Genomic DNA, 23,138 nt, shown 5'->3' with positions numbered 1-23,138 from the left:
TCAAGGTCTATTCATATGGATAGATAGTCAGGACCCGGATTAGGGTTGTTTAGGAGGTGACCTGTTTCTTCCCTAGTTTCCAGGCCCAGTTACTGTTCCCCTTCCCTCCTGTGTTTAGTGTGGAGTTTTTCCCCCACAATGATCCTGACAAAAACCCTGTGAACTGGCCCTTATTGGGATCATGCCTGGCTAACACTAGGGGGAGGTGGGGAGCCAACTTTGTTATTATGCAGTTAAGGGGGTTATCCAGGACTTTAAAATTCACGTCCTCTCGTTTAGGGGACAAGGTACTTGCTATAGCACAGCTGTTGCAAGTTGGACCCCCATGGTCTCATATTTATAGCCAAGGATCAGCAACCTCCTTTCACTTCTGTGGGAGTTATAAGAACAGCCGAGTAAGTGTGCATGCTGGGAGTTGTAGTTTCACAGCAGCTGGGAGTTGTTGATCCCTGGAATAGGCCATTAATTTTAAAGATGCAGAAATACTCTTAAAGGGGTTGTGACCTACCCTTATTTTCACCCAGGCAGCCCCCCTGAGGCTAGCATCGGAGCATCTCATGCCCTAGATTGCGCAGGACACGGGCTCTTTTGTATCCTAACACACTGCCGGGCGGAAACTTCTGATGGGCGGGCTTTAGCGCTGCCCTAGCTGTTTTAATGGCTAGGACACCGCTAAAGCCTGCCCATCAGTGTCGGTGACATCAACCGGGCTTCCTGGCAGCCCCATGGAGAGCCCGGGACATCAACGGAACTCCTAAAAATGCCTTTGCCCTGCGCAATTTAGCACAGGGCAAAGGAGAGCATCGGAGCATGAACTGCTCCAATGCTCTTGTCAGGGGGGCTGGCTGGGTGAAAATGGAGATATGTCCGGGTTCAGCTCTGAATCCGGACAACCCCTTCAAATATACAACAGCATACAGTTCCCTCTAGTGGCGGCGTGACATCCTTCGCTTGTGTGCATGTGCGCTCCTGTTGTAGAGAAGGCATTTCTGCACCCAGGAGATTACTTTCTGTACATGACCCACCCCCGCTCATTAGTAGGGGCAGTATCCAGAGCAGTGTGGGTTAGGTAAGTGGCATTGCTACTCTATTTCATCCTTTTGGACCAGTTTTGTTTTCATTGTGCACCAGCCCTTTGACCTGCATGGTCAGTTATGTATACTTTCTCTTACCTCTAGACTCCAGACGTCCATAAGTGTTCTCACAAGGAAGGTGACCTGTTACTGCTGATCAAAGCATGGAATGTGTCACCAGAGGAGCCAGAGACCATTCTCACAGTACAGACCACCAAGCATGTAAAGGACGTCCTGTACAATGCTGCTGCTCTGCTCCAAGGTAACTACCTGCTGCCCCTCATCTTCTGTGCTCGGCTTTAGTTCACAAATCAGACATGCAGGTTGAGTCAGGGACATGTGCCCCCAAGATAGCAGAAGTGGTAGAGTTAAGCGATCATACACATCAGATGTGTATCAGCCAGACCTACCAATTTCGGTGGGTTCGGCCAACTATCTGATATCTGTGGGGCCTCCCAACTCACCCCTGATTGCTAATGTTGGGAGAGATAACTTCCCTATCCTTTTGTTAGAGGATGTTAGAGGCTGGCAATGGCTTTCTTTCCTGCCCCATTCACTGCATACGCATGCTGAGGCAAGCAGAGCATGCATGTGTATGGGAGGATCGGGAGAGATAGCCGATAGCTATCTGATGTGAATGATCACCTTAAAGGGGTTGGCCCATCCCACACATTGGTGGCATATTGCTAGTAAATGCCACCAATGGCTGATAGGTGCGGGTCCCAGAGGTGTAGACATTCGTGGCATGTCCTAGCAATATGTCACCAAAGTATGAGTTGGGCCAACCCCTTTGACTAATCCAATTTCCTCTTTTCCCAGGATTAGCTATTTCCACCAGTCTCCTAGAAGTGAATGGAGTGGTGATCGTGTATGCATACTTCTGTTCAGTACATACACAGGCCCCGGGGATCCCCGTTCTTGTGATTGTTGGGGGCCCCAACAGTATGAACCCCAGTAATCCTACATTTACCCCCTGCCGTGTGGATAGGTGATAAATGTTGTTAGTGGCCCAACGCCTTTAAGTATTGATGGGTATTTGGATGCCTCCTGACTGTGACTCGCTTTCCTTCAGGTGTCATTGCGATGAATGCATCGGATTTTCCCCGGGCGGTGGATTTCCTTCAGGAGGCTGCCAGCAGTCTGTGTTCTAGCAGGGTGCTGGCGGAGATCTACACTTGTCTGGGATACTCCTTCTATAAGATGGTAAGGGAGTAATAGCAGAATTATGAAAACCCTGCATTACCGGGAAGAATCTGTGAGGAGCTTCAGCTTAAAGGGCTCGTCCACAATTGTGTAACTAAAGCTGAATTACAATTTAATGAGCAATTTTTTAAATTATACTTAGCATTTGCAGATCTCAGCTTGCTGGCATTGAATGCAAACATTCTTGATTCCATCGGAAGCAGAAATCCTGTCCTGACTTAGTCTTGATTATAGTCGTTGGAGTTGTTAAAGTATCTGTACGTTAGAGTCCAGGACAAGAGAGTTGTGATTCAAATGGGATTGATTACACCAATACAGAAAGCAAATAATAGTCCCCCTCTGCGGCAGCGATCGGTCAGGACAGGTTTTTACATGGGCGGTGTAAATAGGAACGTCCTCCTTCATGGACAGTGGGCAGAAATGGCCACCACCGTCTTGGTGCTTTCTATGCAGAGTGTTGTAGGAAAGTCACATGCCAACCCCTCCTCTACCCTCAGGTGGACCAGAGCTGATGACATACAGATGTAGCAGAGTTAGCATCTAGTTAAAGGGGTTATCCGAGCTTTTAATATTGACGACCGATCCTTAGGATAGATCGTCAATATCAGATCTGCAGGGGTCCAACACCCAGCACCCCCGCGTGCACACTGCATGCGCCGTCTCCTCATACAGCTGATTGGCAGGGGTGCCGGGTGTCCGACCCCCTCTGATCTGATATTGATGACCTATTCTGAGGATAGGTCATCAATATTAAAAGCTCGGACAACCCCTTTAACGCTTTATCACTGTGACTGTTAACTCTGCTGCAGCTTTACCTCCTATGCAAGTCTATGTAAATGCAGCAGAGATACCAGTCACACTTGGTGAGTTATCACTTTTAGTTAACTCATTATGACTGTGCCTTTCAAATCCGCTACATCTGTAGGTGCTATGTCCATACGAGAGTGGCATGTCTTATAGACTTTCCTACAGAACTGGGTAGAGATTAGTCTAGGATGGTGGTGGCCATCTTGAAAGGAATCTGATGGGGACCAGAATGGAGAACCAGAGGCAGCATGAGAATTGGACTGAAAGGTCGATTTAAGTTTATATAAAATGGGACAAGCCCTTTAAACAATAGATCTTCCTCATTGCATCGCCATTAGACAGTGATACTATAAATGAGGCACACGGTGTCCCCTGCACATCCCTCAGAGCCGGGGTTTAGGGGCTCAGTAGACCTTTTACATACTACGACCACTCCTGACAAGACTGGGTAGAGAAGAGCAACTGAGTGACGAGGCCTCCCTCCAATGTGCCACCTACGTGCCCCTTAAAGACGGTCTGCAGATATGGTTGACCTTTATGGGCACATTATAGATGGCGCTATTTCCTGTATGGCATCACTGTCTCATGACTCGGGGGATGAAGATTGTGTACAGTCTCTTGTAGAGTTGTTGCGATACCAAATTTTTGATTCGGTTTCGATACCATGAAAAAGTATTGCGATATTCGATACCACGCGAAAAAAAATAAACCAAAAAAGCCACGTGCATTCCGCATGTTTAAAAATGGCGAATCGCGCAGTTTTTATAAAAAAAATTTCTGTTCCGGCGTTCACCACCTAGATTTTTTTTTTATATTTTAATAGTTTGGACTTTTCTGACGTGGCGATATGTTTATTATTTATATATTTTATATATGTGAAATTGGGAAAAGGGGGTCATTTATACTTCATATTTTGGTGGGGGTTTTTTTTACTTTTTTTTTTTTTTTACACTTTTTATTTAATAACAATTTCCCCCCTTAGGCTACTTTCACACTAGCGTTCGGGTGTCCGCTTGTGAGCTCCGTTTGAAGGGGCTCACAAGCGGCCCCGAACGCATCCGTCCAGCCCTAATGCATTCTGAGTGGATGCGGATCCGCTCAGACTGCATCAGTCTGGCAGCGTTCAGCCTCCGCTCAGCAGGCGGACACCTGAACGCTCCTTGCAGCGTTCGGGTGTCCGCCTGGCCGTGCGGAGGCAAGCGGATCCGTCCAGACTTGCAATGTTTACAATGGAAGTCAATGGGGACGGATCCGTTTGAAGATGACACAATATGGCTCAATCTTCAAACGGATCCGTACCCCATTGACTTTCAATGTAAAAGTCTGGACGGATCCGTTCAGGCTACTTTCACAGTTAGAATTTTTTTTTACAATATAATGCAGACTGATCCGTTCTGAACGGATCCACCGTCTGCATTATATGAGCGGATCCGTCTCAGACGGATCCGTTCTGAACGCAAGTGTGAAAGTAGCCTTAGGGGCTAGAACCTGGGATCTTTCATCCCTTGTCCTATTCAGCTCTATCAGGGTGAATAGGACTTCACACTGTCCCTGCTGCTCTGTGCCTTGTGCACACAGCATCAGGGATGTTACCATGGCAACCAGGGCTTCTGTAGCGTCCTGGCTGCCATGGTAACTGATCGGAGCCCCAGGCTTACACAGCTGGGGCTCCGATCAGAAGCTGCCACTGCACCACCAATGAGGGGGAGGGGAGAGGTCCCTGTGGCCACTGCCACCAATGATTTTAATACTGGGGGGTTGAGAGGGGCCGGCGCACTGTGCCACCAATGATTTTAATGGGATGGGGGGTTGAGGGGGGGGGGGGGCACACTGCACCACCAATGATAAATTACCCCTTTATACAGGAGGCTGGTACTGGCAGATCAGCAGTTAACCCCTTAGGTGCCGCACCTGAGGGGTTAACTGCCTCTGATCGCAGCTCCCTGTCAGCGGCAGGGTGCCGGCAATGCGATTCTGCTGCCGGCACCCGCCTCCTGTATTGTGTTAGACGGACTTTCACTATCAGGCCACACAGCGCGGCGCCCAGCGATGTCTCAGCACTCACCATTAGTCCTGGGCGCCGCTCCGTTCGCCCGCAGTGCTCCATTACTGTCTCCTGCTCCACATGCTGCTGATTACTATCGGAGCGATGGGAGGAGACATCAGCTTCACTAGTGGGCGTTCCTTCTCCCTGGCTGTAGCGCTGTCCAAGCGCAGGGAGAAGGAACGCCCACTAGTGAAGCTGATGTCTCCTCCCATCGCTCCGATAGTAATGAGCAGCATGTGGAGCAGGAGAGGAGACAGTAATGGGGCACTGCGGGCGAACGGAGCGGCGCCCAGGACTAATGGTGAGTGCTGGGACATCGCTGGGCGCCGCTCTGTGGGAAATGGGAATAGTCCTATCATTGGTGGCTCAGTGCGCCTGCCCCTCCTCCGCCCCTCTCTCCTCATTGGTGGCGCAGTGCGCCCGCCCCTCCTCCCCCCCTCTCTTCTCATTGGTGGCAGCGGCAGCAGCACAGTGGGAGGGAGGACAGCTTCCTTCTCCCCTGTGCTGCTGAGAGAACATGAGCACGCCGATAGCAGCGCGCTCATGTTCAGAGATACTAGGCTGCGCAGAAGCGCAGCCCAGTATCGAAAAAACGGAAATCCCAGTATCGTATCGATACCGGGACAAAATTATCGATTGGGTATCGAAATTTCGATACCCGCAACAACCCTAGTCTCTTGAGGAGTATAGGGGAAAGCAAGTTAAAGGGGTCCCATATTTAAACCTGTGCTGCTTGTACATCTGATACAGACTCTATTGTGACATGACCTTGTGTGGGGCTTATGGAGTTTGAGCAGCAGCAAGAGTATTTTCTGAACATGGAAGGAGTTCGGATCAGGACAGTGTTGATTTCCGAACGTGACCGGATTATGAAAGCACAAAACCCTATTAAGTGCATGGGAAGGCATGGCTTTGGGGGTCTCCCTGTATAAACAAAATAATTTAGCATCTTGCAGTTGTGACATTGTGATGTCTTCTGCAGGTGAAGCCTCAGGCGTCCCTGCAGTGCTGGAGGCTGGCGCTGAGGATGGACTTCCAATGCCTGTCCGCCCTATACCACAGTTCTGTCCTGTACCGTGACATGGGAGACACAGAGTCTGAGCTGGAGGCCCTCGCTCTGCTTCATACGGTAAATGTCTTCAGATCGGGATGCATTAGCTGGAAGTATAGTGGGGTTATTCCTTGGTCCAGAGTACCTCCAGTTTGAGACATTTGTCCTGGAGTAATATCAGAAACACGTAAATGAGAGCGCTGCACTGGTCCCCGGGTCTCTCCACTCACTTCTGTGACAGTTCTGATTACAGCCGAGTGACCGTGCACGTCCCCTAGAACAGGCCGAGGATTCAAAGGTATTTCTTCGTTTCCAGGCCCTAGAAAATCCAAGCGAAGACGATTCCTGCAGAAAGATGTCTTTTCCGTTCAGAACAGAGCTGATTGTCAGGACTTCAGTTCTGAGCAGTTTCATCCACACACCAGATACCTGCGAGGTAAAATATCTCATGGCGAGGCAGTGCCTGCAGAACGGAAGGTAAGGTCCATGGTTACTGCCGTGGTCATAATCTTTCACAGACTTGTGGAGGACATGACTGACCCCTAAGCTAATAGGTCAGGGATCAGCAACCTCCGGCGCTCCAGCTGTTCTGAAACTACAACTCCCAGAATCCTCCATTCCTATTGGAGTTACTAGAACAACTAAGCAAATGTGCATACTGGGAGTTGTAGTTTTACTGCAGCTGGGGTGCCGAAGGTTGCTGACCCCCGTTATAGGTTATGTAACCTCAGGAGAGCAGGCTGTGAACAGGAACTAGCTGATGACCCTCATGAGCAGATAACGCAGAGTGTGGCCGCACGCTACAGAAAATGTCTAGTAAATGGGAACTAGCTGATGACCCTCACGAGCAGATAACGCAGAGTGTGGCCGCACGCTACAGAAAATGTCTAGTAAATAGGAACTAGCTGATGACCCTCATGAGCAGATAACGCAGAGTGTGGCCGCACGCTACAGAAAATGTCTAGTAAATAGGAACTAGCTGATGACCCTCATGAGCAGATAACGCAGAGTGTGGCCGCACGCTACAGAAAATGTCTAGTAAATAGGAACTAGCTGATGACCCTCATGAGCAGATAACGCAGAGTGTGGCCGCACGCTACAGAAAATGTCTAGTAAATAGGAACTAGCTGATGACCCTCATGAGCAGATAACGCAGAGTGTGGCCGCACGCTACAGAAAATGTCTAGTAAATAGGAACTAGCTGATGACCCTCATGAGCAGATAACGCAGAGTGTGGCCGCACGCTACAGAAAATGTCTAGTAAATAGGAACTAGCTTGATGACCCTCACGAGCGGGTAATGCAGAGTGTGGCCGCACGCTACAGAAAATGTCTAGTAAATAGGAACTAGCTTGATGACCCTCACGAGCGGGTAATGCAGAGTGTGGCCGCACGCTACAGAAAATGTCTAGTAAATAGGAACTAGCTTGATGACCCTCACGAGCGGGTAACGCAGAGTGTGGCCGCACGCTACCGAAAATGACTAAGTAATGACCTGTCCCATTCTCCTCCACTTTTCCAGCAGGATTAACACAGCAATCCCTAGGTGCCCGGTACCTCTGGGTCTCCTGTAACCATTGAGCAGGGGCCCCTGAGCCCGTAGGTAGTTAACCCTGTGTCTGTGCAGGAATGCAGCTTATGATGAGCATTTCCTATAAAGAACACGTGGCCATTTCTCTGTGTATACAAGCAGCTGCATATTCCAGTGGTTTTCGGACTGTGATGGGTTTGGTGTTCTCCTCGCAGGACAGAACAAGCAGTGGGACATTACCTGGAGCTGATTAGCGCTCTGCAGGACGGGTCTCAGCCGCAGGTATGTGATGTCTGGTGGTGCCGGGAAAGGTGAGCTGCGAAATATCTTTCTACATGGCCAGTAAAGTGTCTAAGTTTATCAAAGTTATAAAGGGGGCAAAGAGCAGCTCTCCGTCTGGAAGACCCAGCGCCCACTCATAACTCGGCAGTAATGCTACTAGGTAGCCGGCGTGCAGGTAGACAAGACCCAGCGCTTGCGCAGGCATTGCAGAGGTGCAGAGAGATAGACACCTACCAATTTGATATGGATGGAGAAGCCATCCGTGTCCTCATCACCCCTTCAGCCTTTTGGCACTGAAAGTGTTTGATATCTGTTTCTCAGCCGAATGATTCTTCTTAATCTGATCTTTTTGATTTGAAGATGGTGGAAATCATGTTAATACATAGGTTACATTGTACACCAGCTTCTCTTATATAACATGGCCTATTGTTCTCCTGGTTATGTAGGTGCAGTATGAAGGGGGGTTATGTCCAGGAGTCAGGATATCAGACTGGTACTGGTGCCGAATGGTATAATGTGGTTAGACACATGCACAGGTTGTGAGAGCGCTTGTAGTTGCAGCTCTGCTTTAGCTCGGTTATGATCTAGACCAGGAGTCAGCAACCTTCGGTACTCCAGATGCTGTGGATCTACAACTCCCAGCATGCACCACTTGCTCGACTGTTCTTTTACTTGCCATAGAAGTGAAGAGGATTCTGGGAGTTGTAGTTTCAGAACAGGGCTGATCCCTGGTTGAGATTATTCACGTCTTTTCTGTCTTTGATCTTGTTTTCGTCACATGTAAATTTTATTGTACTTTTTGGAATTTGTGCTTTTTGAAATTGAACTTAAAGGGGTTATCCCATCTTAGACAATGGGGGCAAAGTGCTAGGATATGCCCCCATTGTCTGATAGGTGCGGGTCCCACCTCTGGGACCAGCACCTACAAGGAGAACGGAGCCGGGGAGAGTTGTGGCTGGAGGACCCCCGGGGTCCGTCCACCACCAAGCGCAGCTCCCCGCCTCTCTCATTGAAGTAATTAGGAGTACATCGCGCATGCGCGGCCACCGCTCCCATTCATTTCTATGGGGCCGACGGAAATAGCTCGGCTATTTTACCGTGGCTCCATAGAAATGAATGGAGGGCGGCTGCGCATGCACAGTGCGCCCTACTCAAGTTTCTCCGCTCTGTTCTCCTTGTAGGTGCGGGTCCCAGAGGTAGGACCCGCACCTATCAGACAATGGGGGCATATCCTAGCGATATGCCCCCTTTGTGTAAGATGGGACTACCCCTTTAACCAAAAGTACGTGTCTGCTGCAGTGGTGGCCATTCAGTTGTCACACAGCTTTCCCAGAATAAGATGAAACTGAAATGGCTTAATAAAATCTGTACTTGGGAGAACAGTTCAGAGACGTCTGTTTATTGGGGGATTTCTGAGTTTTGGGTCGTGACTTTTGATACCAGTTGCCGATTGTCTTTTCTCAGGGTCTGTGCTCCAGTCCTGCTCCATTGCCCAGGATTCCTGTCATTTATCTCGAAGCCTCAGCAGCTCTTTTGGAGAATAAGAGGTTCGCGGACGCCATCACTGTATGCTTGGAGGTCCTGAACACTCTTCGTCATCTGACCACGGGTGATATCAGTATAGACCATGAGAAGGCAGAGTCTATGAGCGAGCAGCTGAACTGTGTCCTATGGGCAGCCTCGGCTCATCTTCTGCAGGGAGAGGCCCTGAGCATGCTGGGAGATCACAGAGAATCTGTCGCTGACTTCACAAGGTATTCTCGGAGATGTTCTAGCTGGTCCTAAAATGTTACTAAGAAGCATTGGAGGGATTGTCAAGGATTACAAATACATGGCTGCTTTCTTCCAAACACAGCGCCACACTGGTCCACAGGTTGTATGGGGTATTGCAGCTCAACTCTGTTCACTTCAAGCTGAACTGCAATACCCATCACAATCGGGGGATGGCTGGGGCGCTGATTTTGAAAGAAAACTGCCATGTTTTTAGAAACCCAGACGCTGGGGGAGAAGCTTCTTGAGTCGTGTATTATGGTGCTATTCTTGTGAAGCCACACGTTTGGGTCAGTAGACTTGTGGGCATGCTGGGACACTGCCGTAATACGAGGGCAAAAGTGGGCCCAGTAATATGCTTATGTGAGAATGGCCTAAATCTAGTTTATCAGTGTCTGTACTTTTATTTCTCGTGCGTGGCATTGGGGGACACAGCACCATGGGTATATGCCCAGCTGCCACTAGGAGGCTGACACTAGAAACAAAAAAGTGTTGGCTCCACCCAGGTGGGCTATACCCCTCTGCTAGAGCCAGAACAACTCAGTCTAGTTCTAGTGTCCGTAGGAGGCAGACATGACCTGCTAGCAGGTCCTTTTTCTGCTAATTTTTTATCTTTTATTTTTATTTTTATTTCTTTTAATTTTTTCCTCTACAGGTAGCAGGGGCGGCTCCATCGTGTTCCACCTTAGTTGTCCCCCTGCGGGCGCGTACTCGGTACCTTGCAGCCACCCAGTCCCCGACGTGACCTGCTTCCGCAGTGGATTCCGGCGGACCCACGGTTTCCGTGTTGAGTCCGCCGAGGGGGTGGTCATGCTGCGCCTGAACTAATCGGAGGGTGAGTATGTGCTTCAGCCCCAACCCCCTCCCCCACCCCCCCACCTCCACTTAGTAAGCTGGGCCTTTGGGGGGGGGCACTTCTCCTTCTTGGGGTCTCCCCCGCTCTCCTCTCAGGGGGGTCGCCATTCTGGAGCCTTTTTTAATGGTGTCGGCCCCTTTAAGACGGCCGGTTTCGGCCCTCGCTCTCCCTACCTCGGTGGCTGTGTCCCCTCCTCTGCCTTCCCTCGGCGCTGGCTGTTTGTTAGCCGCTTCCGCCTCCTGCGCTGGCGGGCGGGGGCCTGCCGGCGGCGGCGCTTTTCTCCTCCGGCGGCACCCTGGCATACTAGAGGCCGCGGCTTTTGCCTGGCCTAGGCCGCGGTCACGTGGGCGGGCGTCGTCTCCGCCTCCTGGGCTTCCCGGGCTTCCTCTCTGCCTCTCCCCTTGTGGGCGTTCCTCCGGAGGCCTCTCTTCTTTCCGCCCAATCCTGCGCCAGCGCGGGCTGCTAGGGGGGCGGTTCTTCTGCCGGACGCTCTCTCTCTCTCTCTTCTGCCTGAGCTGTGCGGCCGCGTGCGTCCTCACTCTGTGCGCTCCGGATCCTCCAGCTTCGGTTTTTTCTGGGACACAGCACCATTGGTCGTGGTAGGCAGCCTCTGGCTGACTCCTTCCTCTTCTTTTCAGGTTCCACCACCGAGAGGCCATCATGTCTTCCTCTGGTCAGGCCCCCACTCCCCCTGCCGCCATTTCCACTCATTACGCCTGCTCTGTGTGTAGCAGGAAGTTCCCATGCGGCCAGCCTACGTCCCTCTGTGTGCAGTGCCTCACCCCCGGGCCCGCCCAGTCCGCTCCTGCGGCCTCCACCTTGTCGGTTCTCCCGGAATGGGCTGCTACCCTGTCCCAGGCCATAGGTAGCCTTGCTAGCCTCTCCCAATCCCTGGCGCAGTCTCTGGACAGTCTCCCTGCCCAGATTGCGGCCGCCTCTGGCAGGGCCTCTACCGCTGGTGATACGCCTGGCGACAGTTCCCAGCCTCGCTCCGGCTCTCGGTCCCGCAAACGACCACGTACGGTCTCGGCTGGGTCTCACTCCTCCTCAGTTTCCCCGGATCACTCCCCGGCTAGGTCTGAGTCCGGTGAGATTTCTTCTTCAGCCGCTTCCGCCGCTCCTGGGGACTCCTCCGCTTCAGATTCTGAATCTGAGCGGTGTTCGGCGATGTCGGCAGCAGTGCAGGATCTCATCAGAGCCGTGCGGGACGCACTCCACGTGCAGGATGTCCCCTCGTCCTCCTCCATGGAGGCAGTGTCCTTCCGACGCTCTAAGCGGTCCACTGTGGTTTTTCCCAATCACGAGGATCTGGACGCTCTCCTTGCCAGGGAATGGCGTCACCCTGATCGGCGCCTTCATCTCACCAAGGCTTCTGATGTTCCTTATCCTTTCTCTGAGGATTCGGTCAATCTCTGGACGATGCCCCCCCTGGTGGATCCTCAGGTCGCTCGTCTGGCGAAGGCTACTACGCTTCCCCTGGCTGATGCGGCTTCCTTGTCGGATCCCGCTGATAAACGGGTCGACTCCTTGGCCAAGTCCGTTTTCATCGCAGCGGGCGCCGCCATCCGTCCTGCGTTTGCCGCCTCTTGGGTCGCCAAGGCATGCGCCGTTTGGGCAAAGCAGCTTCTCCGTGCTTTACCTGCTGACTCTGAGCAGGGGGACTTGGCAGTGCTTGCCTCCCAGATCTATCAGGCCTCCAAGTTTCTTTGTGACGCCTCTATGGAATCGGCTCGCCGCTCTGGGCGCGCGGCCGCCAACTCTGTGGCTATCCGCCGCACCATCTGGCTTCGTTCCTGGGCGGCGGACGCCGCCTCTAAGAAGGCTCTTATCTCTCTTCCCTTTCTTGGTGGAAAGCTCTTTGGGAAACGCTTAGAGGAGCTCATCTCCGAGGCCACTGGAGGTAAGAGTTCTCTTCTTCCTCAGAATCAGCCTCGCCGCCGTCGTTTCCCCGGATCGTCCTCCCGGACGCAGTCCTTTCGGTCCTTTCGGGCCCCTCCTGCCCGATCTGACAAGAAGCCTTCCAGGCCTTCCTTCAAGTCCAGGCCCTCTTGGCACGCCAAACCCAAGCCCGCTCGTCCCCAGCCCACTAAGCCTCCTTCAGCATGACTCGATCCCCGTCATGGTGGGAGGGCGCCTGCTCGTCTTTCGGGATGTTTGGCGGGCAAACGTAGAAGACGCTTGGGTTCTCGAGGTGGTCTCTTCGGGGTACAAAATCGAATTCACCGACCTCCCACCCAGTCGGTTCTTCTTGACGTCCCCCCCCATGTCTCCCGCCCGGGCAGACAGTTTTTTTCAGGCCATTCATTCCCTGCGCGCTCTGGGGGTCATCGTTCCGGTTCCAGAGTCAGAACGTTTTCGGGGCTTCTACTCGAACCTGTTCACCGTCCCCAAAAAGGACGGCTCACTCCGTCCTATCCTGGATCTGAAGGCGCTCAATCGGTTTGTCCGGGTCCGTCATTTCCGCATGGAGTCCCTCCGGTCCGTGATCGCCTCCCTGGAGTTGGGCGAGTTCCTGTCGTCGGTCGACATTCAGGATGCCTATCTCCACGTTCCCATCGCCCTCTCCCATCAAAGGTTCCTTCGCTTCGCGGTGGGTTCGCTTCATTCCCAATTTGTAGCCCTTCCCTTCGGTCTGGCCTCCGCACCAAGGGTTTTCACCAAGGTGTTAGCTCCCCTAGTGGCTCTTCTTCGTGCCAGGGGGGTCGCCCTGGTGCCTTACCTGGACGACCTTCTGATTCGGGCCCCGTCTCCCGAGGACAATCTGTCCAGCCTGAGCATCACCCTCTCGGCTCTTGCTCGGTTCGGGTGGCTTGTCAACCACTCCAAGTCCTCCCTTGTCCCACGCCAGAAGATGCTCTTTCTGGGAATGCTGTTCGATACTCGCCTCGGGCGGGTGTTCCTTCCCCCGGAGAAGGTGTCTTCTCTTCATGCGGGGGTACATCTTCTCCGCAGGCCGTCCTCTCTGACCATCAGGACGTGTATGCGCGTCCTGGGGAGGATGGTGGCCTCATTCGAAGCCATTCCTTATTCCCAATTCCACTCTCGGGACCTGCAGATGTTCATCCTGTCCAGGTGGGACAAGTCCCCGGAGGGTCTCGAGCGCCTCGTTCGTCTCCCTCCTCAGGTTTGTCTGGATCTCTCCTGGTGGTTGCTTCCCCGGACGGTGTCCCTGGGCCGGTCCTTCCTCCCCCCCAGTTGGCGCGTGATCACGACCGATGCCAGCCTCTCGGGATGGGGAGCGGTGTTCGAGTCCCTTACGGTTCAGGGTCTGTGGTCTGTTCAGGAATCTTCCCTGCAGATCAACGTTCTCGAACTCAGGGCGATTTTCTTAGCACTGTCGCACTGGACTTCCCGTCTGCGCGGCCTCCCGATCCGGATTCAAACGGACAACTCCACCGCCGTGGCTTATCTGAATCATCAGGGGGGCACCTGGAGCGTGATGGCCCTGCGAGAGGCCTCTCAGATCCTGCGATGGGCGGAGGAACACGTTCCCGTTCTCTCCGCCGTCCACATTCCCGGGGTCGACAATTGGGCGGCAGACTTTCTCAGTCGTCAGCTCGTCGACCCGGGCGAATGGTCTCTCCACCCGGAAGTGTTTCATCAACTGTGTCTCCGGTGGGGAGTTCCGGACGTGGATCTCTTCGCGTCTCGCCTGAATCACAGACTTCCGCGCTATGTTGCGCGGTCCAGGGATCCGCAAGCTCTTGCGGTCGATGTCCTGGTTCTGCCTTGGTCCCAGTTCGACCTTCTGTATCTCTTTCCGCCCATCCCTCTTCTGCCTCGAGTGCTCAAGCGTCTCAAGGCGGCCCGGGTGCCGGCGATTCTGGTGGCCCCAGATTGGCCCCGCAGGGCGTGGTACGCAGATCTCGTGTTCCTGCTCGCCGACGTTCCATGGCGTCTTCCCCTGCGTCGCGATCTCCTTTCGCAGGGCCCTCTGTTCCACCCGAATTTACCGCAGCTTCGTTTGACGGCGTGGCTGTTGAGACCGCGATCCTGAAGGCCCGTGGTCTCTCGGACTCTGTCGTTCAGACGATGCTTCGCGCTCGGAAGCCCCAGTCGGCCCGTATTTACTATCGGACCTGGAGGGCGTATTTTGCTTGGTGCGAGTCCGCACGTTCTCGTCCTCTCCTTTTTTCGGTCCCTAATATTCTGGCCTTTCTTCAGGCTGGTTTTGATAAGGGGCTTCGCCTGGCTTCTCTCAGGGGGCAGATTTCTGCCCTTTCGGTCCTTTTTCAACGTTCTGTGGCCACGCGGGCTCAGGTTAAGACTTTTCTGCAGGGTGTCGCTCGCCGAGCCCCTCCTTTTCGTCCTCCGGTGGAGCCGTGGGACCTGAATCTTGTTCTTGATGCTCTTCAGTCCTCTCCCTTTGAGCCCTTGGCAGACATCTCTCTGTCGTTTGTGTCATTTAAGGTTGCCTTCCTTGTGGCTATCACCTCTATCCGTCGGGTTTCCGAACTGGCGGCGCTTTCCTGCCGGTCGCCTTTTCTGGTGTTCCATCGGGACAAGGTCGTTTTGCGTCCCGTTCCTTCTTTTCTCCCTAAGGTTGTCACCCCGTTTCACATCAATGAGGAGATTATCCTTCCTTCCTTCTGCCCTAATCCTTCTCACCCTCGGGAGAAGTCTCTCCATTGCCTGGATGTTGTTCGGGCTCTCCGCTGGTACCTTCGCCTCACGGAACCCTTCCGTCGTTCGGATTCTCTTTTCCTGGTTCCGGCGGGTCCTCGTAAAGGTCTGCCTGCCTCCAAGGCCACCATCTCTCGCTGGGTTCGGTCGGCTGTCAAGGAGGCCTACGCCGCGAAGGGTCGCGCTCCCCCTTCCAGGTTGACCGCTCATTCGACTAGGGCAGTCGGAGCTTCCTGGGCGGTGCGTCATCAGGCTTCGGCTGCCCAGCTTTGCCGGGCCGCCACCTGGGCGTCAGTTCACACTTTTGCCAAATTCTACCACATTCATTCCCTGGCTTCTGCTGATGCCAGCCTGGGGCGTAAGGTTCTGCAGGCAGCGGTGCTTTAGGTTGCCGTCTGGCGATCTTCTTCCCTCCCTCAGGGACTGCTTTGGGACGTCCCATGGTGCTGTGTCCCCCAATGCCACGCACGAGAAAAATGGATTTTTTGTACTCACCGTAAAATCCTTTTCTCGTAGTAGGCATTGGGGGACACAGATCCCTCCCTTTCCTTGGAGCATCTGTTCTTGTTCGTGGTTCCGGCGTTTGCTTGTGGTTGTCGGGTTCCCCAGTTCAAGACTTGTTGGCACTCCGTTTCTTTTTGGTTCAGGTGTGGCGTTCCTACTGCTTTTGGTACTGACTGAGTTGTTCTGGCTCTAGCAGAGGGGTATAGCCCACCTGGGTGGAGCCAACACTTTTTTGTTTCTAGTGTCAGCCTCCTAGTGGCAGCTGGGCATATACCCATGGTGCTGTGTCCCCCAATGCCTACTACGAGAAAAGGATTTTACGGTGAGTACAAAAAATCCATTTTTTAGAATGTGTAAACCTATAACGAGGACCAGCAACCTCCGGCACTCCAGCTGTTCTGAAACTACAACTCTCAGAATCCTCCTTTCACTAGTATGGGAGTTACGAGAACAGCCGAGCAAGTGTGCATGCTGGGAGTTGTAGTTTCACAGCAGTGGGAGTGCTGAAAGGTTGCTGATCTCTGCAGAGGCGGACTGGGTACTTAAAGTGGCCCTGGAAAAAAAATGGCCCTGTTTTGTAGTGGGGCCCAAATTGACAGAAGATGGGGTAAACACAAGTAGGTGCGGCCAGCAATACAATACCATATTGCGGCACATTAAACCACCCCAGCAGAGCCAAAGTCCATAGTGCATCTCAAAATGCTGCCCTAAAAACTGCCCCTCTGCGGTGGCCAGCGCCAGCTGCCACGTTCTGTCCTCCTACTTTAGTTGACTGGCAATATAGTTAAACTGAGCAGTCAGGAGGGGAGCGCCAGATCATTACTTACCATGGCTGGCGGCCATGAGGAGGGCTCAGGCGGCCCCCTGGGCATCGGCCCACCGGGAAGTTTCCCTGCAGGGTTTGTAGCGAGTCCACCCCTGGATCCCTGACTTGTAAGATGCAGCACAGTGAAGAAAAGTGTAGTTTATAATATTGAGCACTAGATGGCAGAATCGTACCACATACAAGTAACATTGGTAGAATTCCCTTCATCCAATGTCACTGGGATCGGACACATATCAGATTATCAGATATTCAGGATTCTCAGAAGCGAATATGATCTATATATATAAAGAAGGGCGTATATGTGTGTGTGTATATATTTGTATGTATGTTCCGTGATCACTCAAAAACGCAACCATCGATTTCAATGAAACTTGGTATACACATCCCTTGCTACCTGGAAAGAAATCTTGTGGGGGGGGGGGGTCACAGCTCTCTAGCACGTACAGTTCCTGAGATATTCCCAAAAAATGCAAATATGGCACCATCACATGACCTACATTAGCCAATAGAAGCTTGCAGGTCTTTCTCTTCATATCTCAACTGCCATACACACTGTCACATGTCCCTTATCAGCCAATAGAAGCTCGCAGGTCCTTAGTCTCCACATACACACCGTTTTACACCAGGTTTCCATAACAACCCAGCCATTTTTCTTCACTGCTGCAGGTCAGCTTTAAAGGGGCAGGTAGGGTGGCCATTCAGGCCAAAAGACGCACTTCATCGTCCTGCTGATCTGTGTAGGAGGAGGAGCGGGCAGGCTGGGAATCGGCCTCTGCTCCTCCTACACAGCAGCACAATGTCCTCACACATCGTCCTTCTGATCTATGTAGGAGGAGGAGCGGGGCAGGCTGGGAATCGGCCTCTGCTCCTCCTACACAGCAGCACAATGTCCTCACCCATGGTCCTGCTGATCTGTGTAGGAGGAGGAGCGGGGCAGGCTGGGAATCGGCCTCTGCTCCTCCTACACAGCAGCACAATGTCCTCACACATGGTCCTGCTGATCTGTGTAGGAGGAGGAGCGGGGCAGGCTGGGAATCGGCCTCTGCTCCTCCTACACAGCAGCACGATGTCCTCACACATGGTCCAGCTGACCTGTGTAGGAGGAGGAGCGGGGCAGGCTGGGAATCGGCCTCTGCTCCTCCTACACAGCAGCACGATGTCCTCACACATGGTCCTGCTGATCTGTGTAGGAGGAGGAGCGGGCAGGCTGGGAATCGGCCTCTGCTCCTCCTACACAGCAGCACGATGTCCTCACACATGGTCCTGCTGATCTGTGTAGGAGGAGGAGCGGGCAGGCTGGGAATCGGCCTCTGCTCCTCCTACACAGCAGCACGATGTCCTCACCCATGGTCCTGCTGACCTGTGTAGGAGGAGGAGCGGGCAGGCTGGGAATCGGCCTCTGCTCCTCCTACACAGCAGCACGATGTCCTCACACATGGTCCTGCTGATCTGTGTAGGAGGAGGAGCGGGCAGGCTGGGAATCGGCCTCTGCTCCTCCTACACAGCAGCACGATGTCCTCACACATGGTCCTGCTGATCTGTGTAGGAGGAGGAGCGGGCAGGCTGGGAATCGGCCTCTGCTCCTCCTACACAGCAGCACGATGTCCTCACACATGGTCCTGCTGATCTGTGTAGGAGGAGGAGCGGGCAGGCTGGGAATCGGCCTCTGCTCCTCCTACACAGCAGCGCGATGTGTCACACATGGTCCTGCTGATCTGTGTAGGAGGAGGAGCGGGGCAGGCTGGGAATCGGCCTCTGCTCCTCCTACACAGCAGCACGATGTCCTCACACATGGTCCAGCTGACCTGTGTAGGAGGAGGAGCGGGGCAGGCTGGGAATCGGCCTCTGCTCCTCCTACACAGCAGCACGATGTCCTCACACATGGTCCTGCTGATCTGTGTAGGAGGAGGAGCGGGCAGGCTGGGAATCGGCCTCTGCTCCTCCTACACAGCAGCACGATGTCCTCACACATGGTCCTGCTGATCTGTGTAGGAGGAGGAGCGGGCAGGCTGGGAATCGGCCTCTGCTCCTCCTACACAGCAGCACGATGTCCTCACACATGGTCCTGCTGATCTGTGTAGGAGGAGGAGCGGGCAGGCTGGGAATCGGCCTCTGCTCCTCCTACACAGCAGCACGATGTCCTCACCCATGGTCCTGCTGACCTGTGTAGGAGGAGGAGCGGGCAGGCTGGGAATCGGCCTCTGCTCCTCCTACACAGCAGCACGATGTCCTCACACATGGTCCTGCTGATCTGTGTAGGAGGAGGAGCGGGCAGGCTGGGAATCGGCCTCTGCTCCTCCTACACAGCAGCACGATGTCCTCACACATGGTCCTGCTGATCTGTGTAGGAGGAGGAGCGGGCAGGCTGGGAATCGGCCTCTGCTCCTCCTACACAGCAGCACGATGTCCTCACACATGGTCCTGCTGATCTGTGTAGGAGGAGGAGCGGGCAGGCTGGGAATCGGCCTCTGCTCCTCCTATACAGCAGCACGATGTCCTCACACATGGTCCTGCTGATCTGTGTAGGAGGAGGAGCGGGCAGGCTGGGAATCGGCCTCTGCTCCTCCTACACAGCAGCGCGATGTGTCACACATGGTCCTGCTGATCTGTGTAGGAGGAGGAGCGGGGCAGGCTGGGAATCGGCCTCTGCTCCTCCTACACAGCAGCGCGATGTGTCACAGTGTCCTGCTGCTGCTGATGGGGAGCGCAGATCATGGAAGGAGCCGGGTGACTGAGGAGAGAAGGATTTATTGTTTGTTAGTTTCACTTCCTGTGAAGGGGGCACATATGGGCATAACCACCATGAAGGGGGCACTGGGCACATATCTTGGCATATCCACCGTAAGAGGGCACATATCTTGGCATATTTACTGTGAAAAGGGCACACATCTTGGCATATCTACTGTAGGGGGCACATATTTGTGAGTAGACCTGAGGGACTGAAACACTGGGTAGAAAATAAAAGTAGGCACATTAGGAGTGGGCGATATAAACAATATTAATTTGGCCAATGATAGGGCGATATAGACAAAATCTCTATCTCGCTGTTTACCACAGGCCCAGTGACGTCACGACTAGTATCAACTGGCCTGAGCGGGGCTAAGCTCCATTCAAGTGAGCGGAGCTTAGCTGCGCCCAGGCCAGTCAAGCATGTGTGGATCAGCAGTGATATTGTGGGAGGCCGGGCTGTAGGAATCATGGCTGTGTCCATCCAAATAATTTTGTCTGAGCTATGCCCTTAAATAAATAAAAAAATCGGGATTGGAAAATACTTCCTAAGAAAGTGTCCCGCTTGTCTTTGGGCTGTGAGTGGTGTTGCAGCTCAGCCTTAGGGCTCATGCACACGACCGTGTGCTAGCCGTTCCGTGCATTGGGGACCACAATTTGTGGTCCCCAATGCACGGCAACATCCGTGCGGATGCCGCAGACAGATCCAGACACATTCAACTTGAATGGGTCTGTGATCTGTCCGCACTGTAAAAAAGTAGTGCATGCACTACTTTTTTGCGGTGCGGAGGCACAGACAGAACACCCACGGAAGCACTCTGTAGTGCTTCCGTTCCGTGCCTCCGTTCCGCATCTCCCGAATTGCGGACTCTTTGAAGTGACTGGGTCCACGATCCGTGATGTGGGATACACAAGGCCGGTGCCCGTGAATTGCGGACCCGCCGTATGCGGGCCACAATACGGCCGTGTGCATGAGCCCTTAGAAACATGAATGGAGATGAGCTGACACAACCCATGGACAGGAGTGGCGCTGTTCCTGGAAAAAGTTTCTCATAGTTTTATAATCCTGGTCAGTTCTTTAAAAAAGTAAAATTTTTAAGGTGTATGAGCAACCCATGGCCTTGGGGTGGGGACCAGCTCCGGAAGGAGTGACTACATTTAGGCTGGGTTCACACGGGCGTTGCGGGAAAAGGTGCGGGTGCGTTGCGGGAACATGCGCGATTTTTCCGCGTGAGTGCAAAACATTGTAATGCGTTTTGCACGCGCGTGAGAAAAATCTGCATGTTTGGTACCCAAACCCGAACTTCTTCACAGAAGTTGGAGTTTGGGATCGGGGTTGTGTAGATTGTATTATTTTCCCTTATGACATGGTTATAAGGGAAAATAATAGCATTCTTAATACAGAATGCATAGTACAATAGGGCTGGAGGGGTTAAAATATATATTTTTTTTAACTCCCCTTAATCCACTTGCTCGCGCAGCCTGGCTTCTCTTCTGTCTTCTTCTTTGCTGTGTACAGGAAAAGGACCTGTGGTGACGTCACTCCGGTCATCACATGGTCCATCACCATGGTAAAAGATCATGTGATGGACCATGTGATGACCGAATTGACGTCACCACAGGTCCTTTTCCTGTACACAGCAAAGAAGAAGACTGAAGAGAAGCCAGGCTGCGCGAGCAAGTGGATTAAGGGGAGTTCATATTTATTTATTTTAACCCCTCCAGCGCTATTGTACTATGCATTCTGTATTCAGAATGCTATTATTTTCCCTTATAATATAAGGGAAAATAATAATGATCAGGTCTCCATCCCGATCATCTCCTAGCAACCGTGCGTGAAAATCGCACCGCATCCGCACTTACATTCACCTCTATGGGGCCTGCGTTGCGTGATAAACGCACAATATAGAGCATGCTGCGATTTTCACGCAACGCATAAGTGATGCGTGAAAATCACAGCTTATGTGCACAGCCCCATAGAAATTAATGGCTCCGGATTCAGTGCGGGTGCAGTGTGTTCACCTCCCGCATTGTACCCACGCGGAAATCTCGCCCGTGTGAAAGGGGCCTTAGTGTTTTATCCTCAAACTGCTGTTCCCTTTTAAGTAGTTGGGGCTATAGCTCACAGTCACATGATCAGATCTGTTATATATTGTATTTGATGTCTCCTTTATTAATATGTAACATATGTAATGTATAACATTTATGATATGTTTTTCTAGGTGCATAAACTTATTGACGAAAATCCATTGTGGTGATTCTGGTGAGTGTGCCGAACTGTAAACTGAGGAATCTGGTATAGCAGTATATTATATCTCCTGATTATATACCTCCCTGTAGTGATGTGATATAGCTGTATATTATATCCCCTGATTATATACCTCCCTGTAGTGATGTGATATAGCTGTATATTATATCCCCTGATTATATAGCTGTACATTATATCTCCTGATTATATACCTCCCTGTAGTGATGTGATATAGCAGTATATTATATCCCCTGATTATATACCTCCCTGTAGTGATGTGATATAGCAGTATATTATATCTCCTGATTATATACCTCCCTGTAGTGATGTGATATAGCAGTATATTATATCCCCTGATTATATACCTCCCTGTAGTGATGTGATATAGCTGTATATTATATCCCCTGATTATATACCTCCCTGTAGTGATGTGATATAGCTGTACATTATATCTCCCAATTATATACCTCCCTGTAGTGATGTGATATAGCAGTATATTATATCTCCTGATTATATACCTCCCTGTAGTGATGTGATATAGCTGTATATTATATCCCCTGATTATATACCTCCCTGTAGTGATGTGATATAGCAGTATATTATATCCCCTGATTATATACCTCCCTGTAGTGATGTGATATAGCTGTATATTATATCCCCTGATTATATACCTCCCTGTAGTGATGTGATATAGCTGTATATTATATCCCCTGATTATATACCTCCCTGTAGTGATGTGATATAGCTGTATATTATATCCCCTGATTATATACCTCCCTGTAGTGATGTGATATAGCTGTATATTATATCCCCTGATTATATACCTCCCTGTAGTGATGTGATATAGCTGTATATTATATCCCCTGATTATATACCTCCCTGTAGTGATGTGATATAGCTGTATATTATATCCCCTGATTATATACCTCCCTGTAGTGATGTGATATAGCTGTATATTATATCCCCTGATTATATACCTCCCTGTAGTGATGTGATATAGCTGTATATTATATCCCCTGATTATATACCTCCCTGTAGTGATGTGATATAGCTGTATATTATATCCCCTGATTATATACCTCCCTGTAGTGATGTGATATAGCTGTATATTATATCCCCTGATTATATACCTCCCTGTAGTGATGTGATATAGCAGTATATTATATCCCCTGATTATATACCTCCCTGTAGTGATGTGATATAGCAGTATATTATATCCCCTGATTATATACCTCCCTGTAGTGATGTGATATAGCAGTATATTATATCCCCTGATTATATACCTCCCTGTAGTGATGTGATATAGCTGTATATTATATCTCCTGATTATATAGTCCATGTGAAGCTGTTAGGCGACTTTCACACTAGCGTTTTAGGTTTCCGGTATTCAGATCCGTCATACGGGCTCAATACCAGAAAAAAACACTTCAGTTTTGTCCCCATTCATTGTCAATGGGGACAAAACTGAACTGAACAGAACGGAGCGCTCCCAAATGCATTCCATTCCGTTTAGTTGCGTTCCCATACCGGAGAGCAAACCGCATCATGTTGTAGTTTGCTTTCCGTCCTGGGATGCGGAGCAAGACGGACC

At 51.7% G+C, this 23,138-nt stretch overlaps 1 protein-coding gene across 2 annotated transcripts in view; it reads left to right on the top strand.

Annotated features, from left to right (window-relative positions):
• Positions 1-23,138, top strand: part of FANCG (FA complementation group G) — a 58,046-nt gene that overhangs the window by 4,212 nt on the left and 30,696 nt on the right. For both annotated transcript variants that reach the window (XM_044276257.1, XM_044276258.1), the window contains exons 6-12: positions 1,179-1,335; positions 2,146-2,276; positions 6,113-6,259; positions 6,498-6,658; positions 7,927-7,993; positions 9,458-9,747; positions 21,522-21,562. In XM_044276257.1, the coding sequence (XP_044132192.1) occupies positions 1,179-1,335; positions 2,146-2,276; positions 6,113-6,259; positions 6,498-6,658; positions 7,927-7,993; positions 9,458-9,747; positions 21,522-21,562 (994 nt within the window). The remainder of the gene's footprint in view (positions 1-1,178; positions 1,336-2,145; positions 2,277-6,112; positions 6,260-6,497; positions 6,659-7,926; positions 7,994-9,457; positions 9,748-21,521; positions 21,563-23,138) is intronic.

Source organism: Bufo gargarizans, chromosome 1 (genome assembly GCF_014858855.1).
Source record: "Bufo gargarizans isolate SCDJY-AF-19 chromosome 1, ASM1485885v1, whole genome shotgun sequence".
Taxonomy (NCBI): Eukaryota; Metazoa; Chordata; class Amphibia; order Anura; family Bufonidae; genus Bufo; species Bufo gargarizans.
Note: the sequence above shows the minus strand (reverse complement) of the source record. Positions and strands in the feature narration are given on the sequence as shown.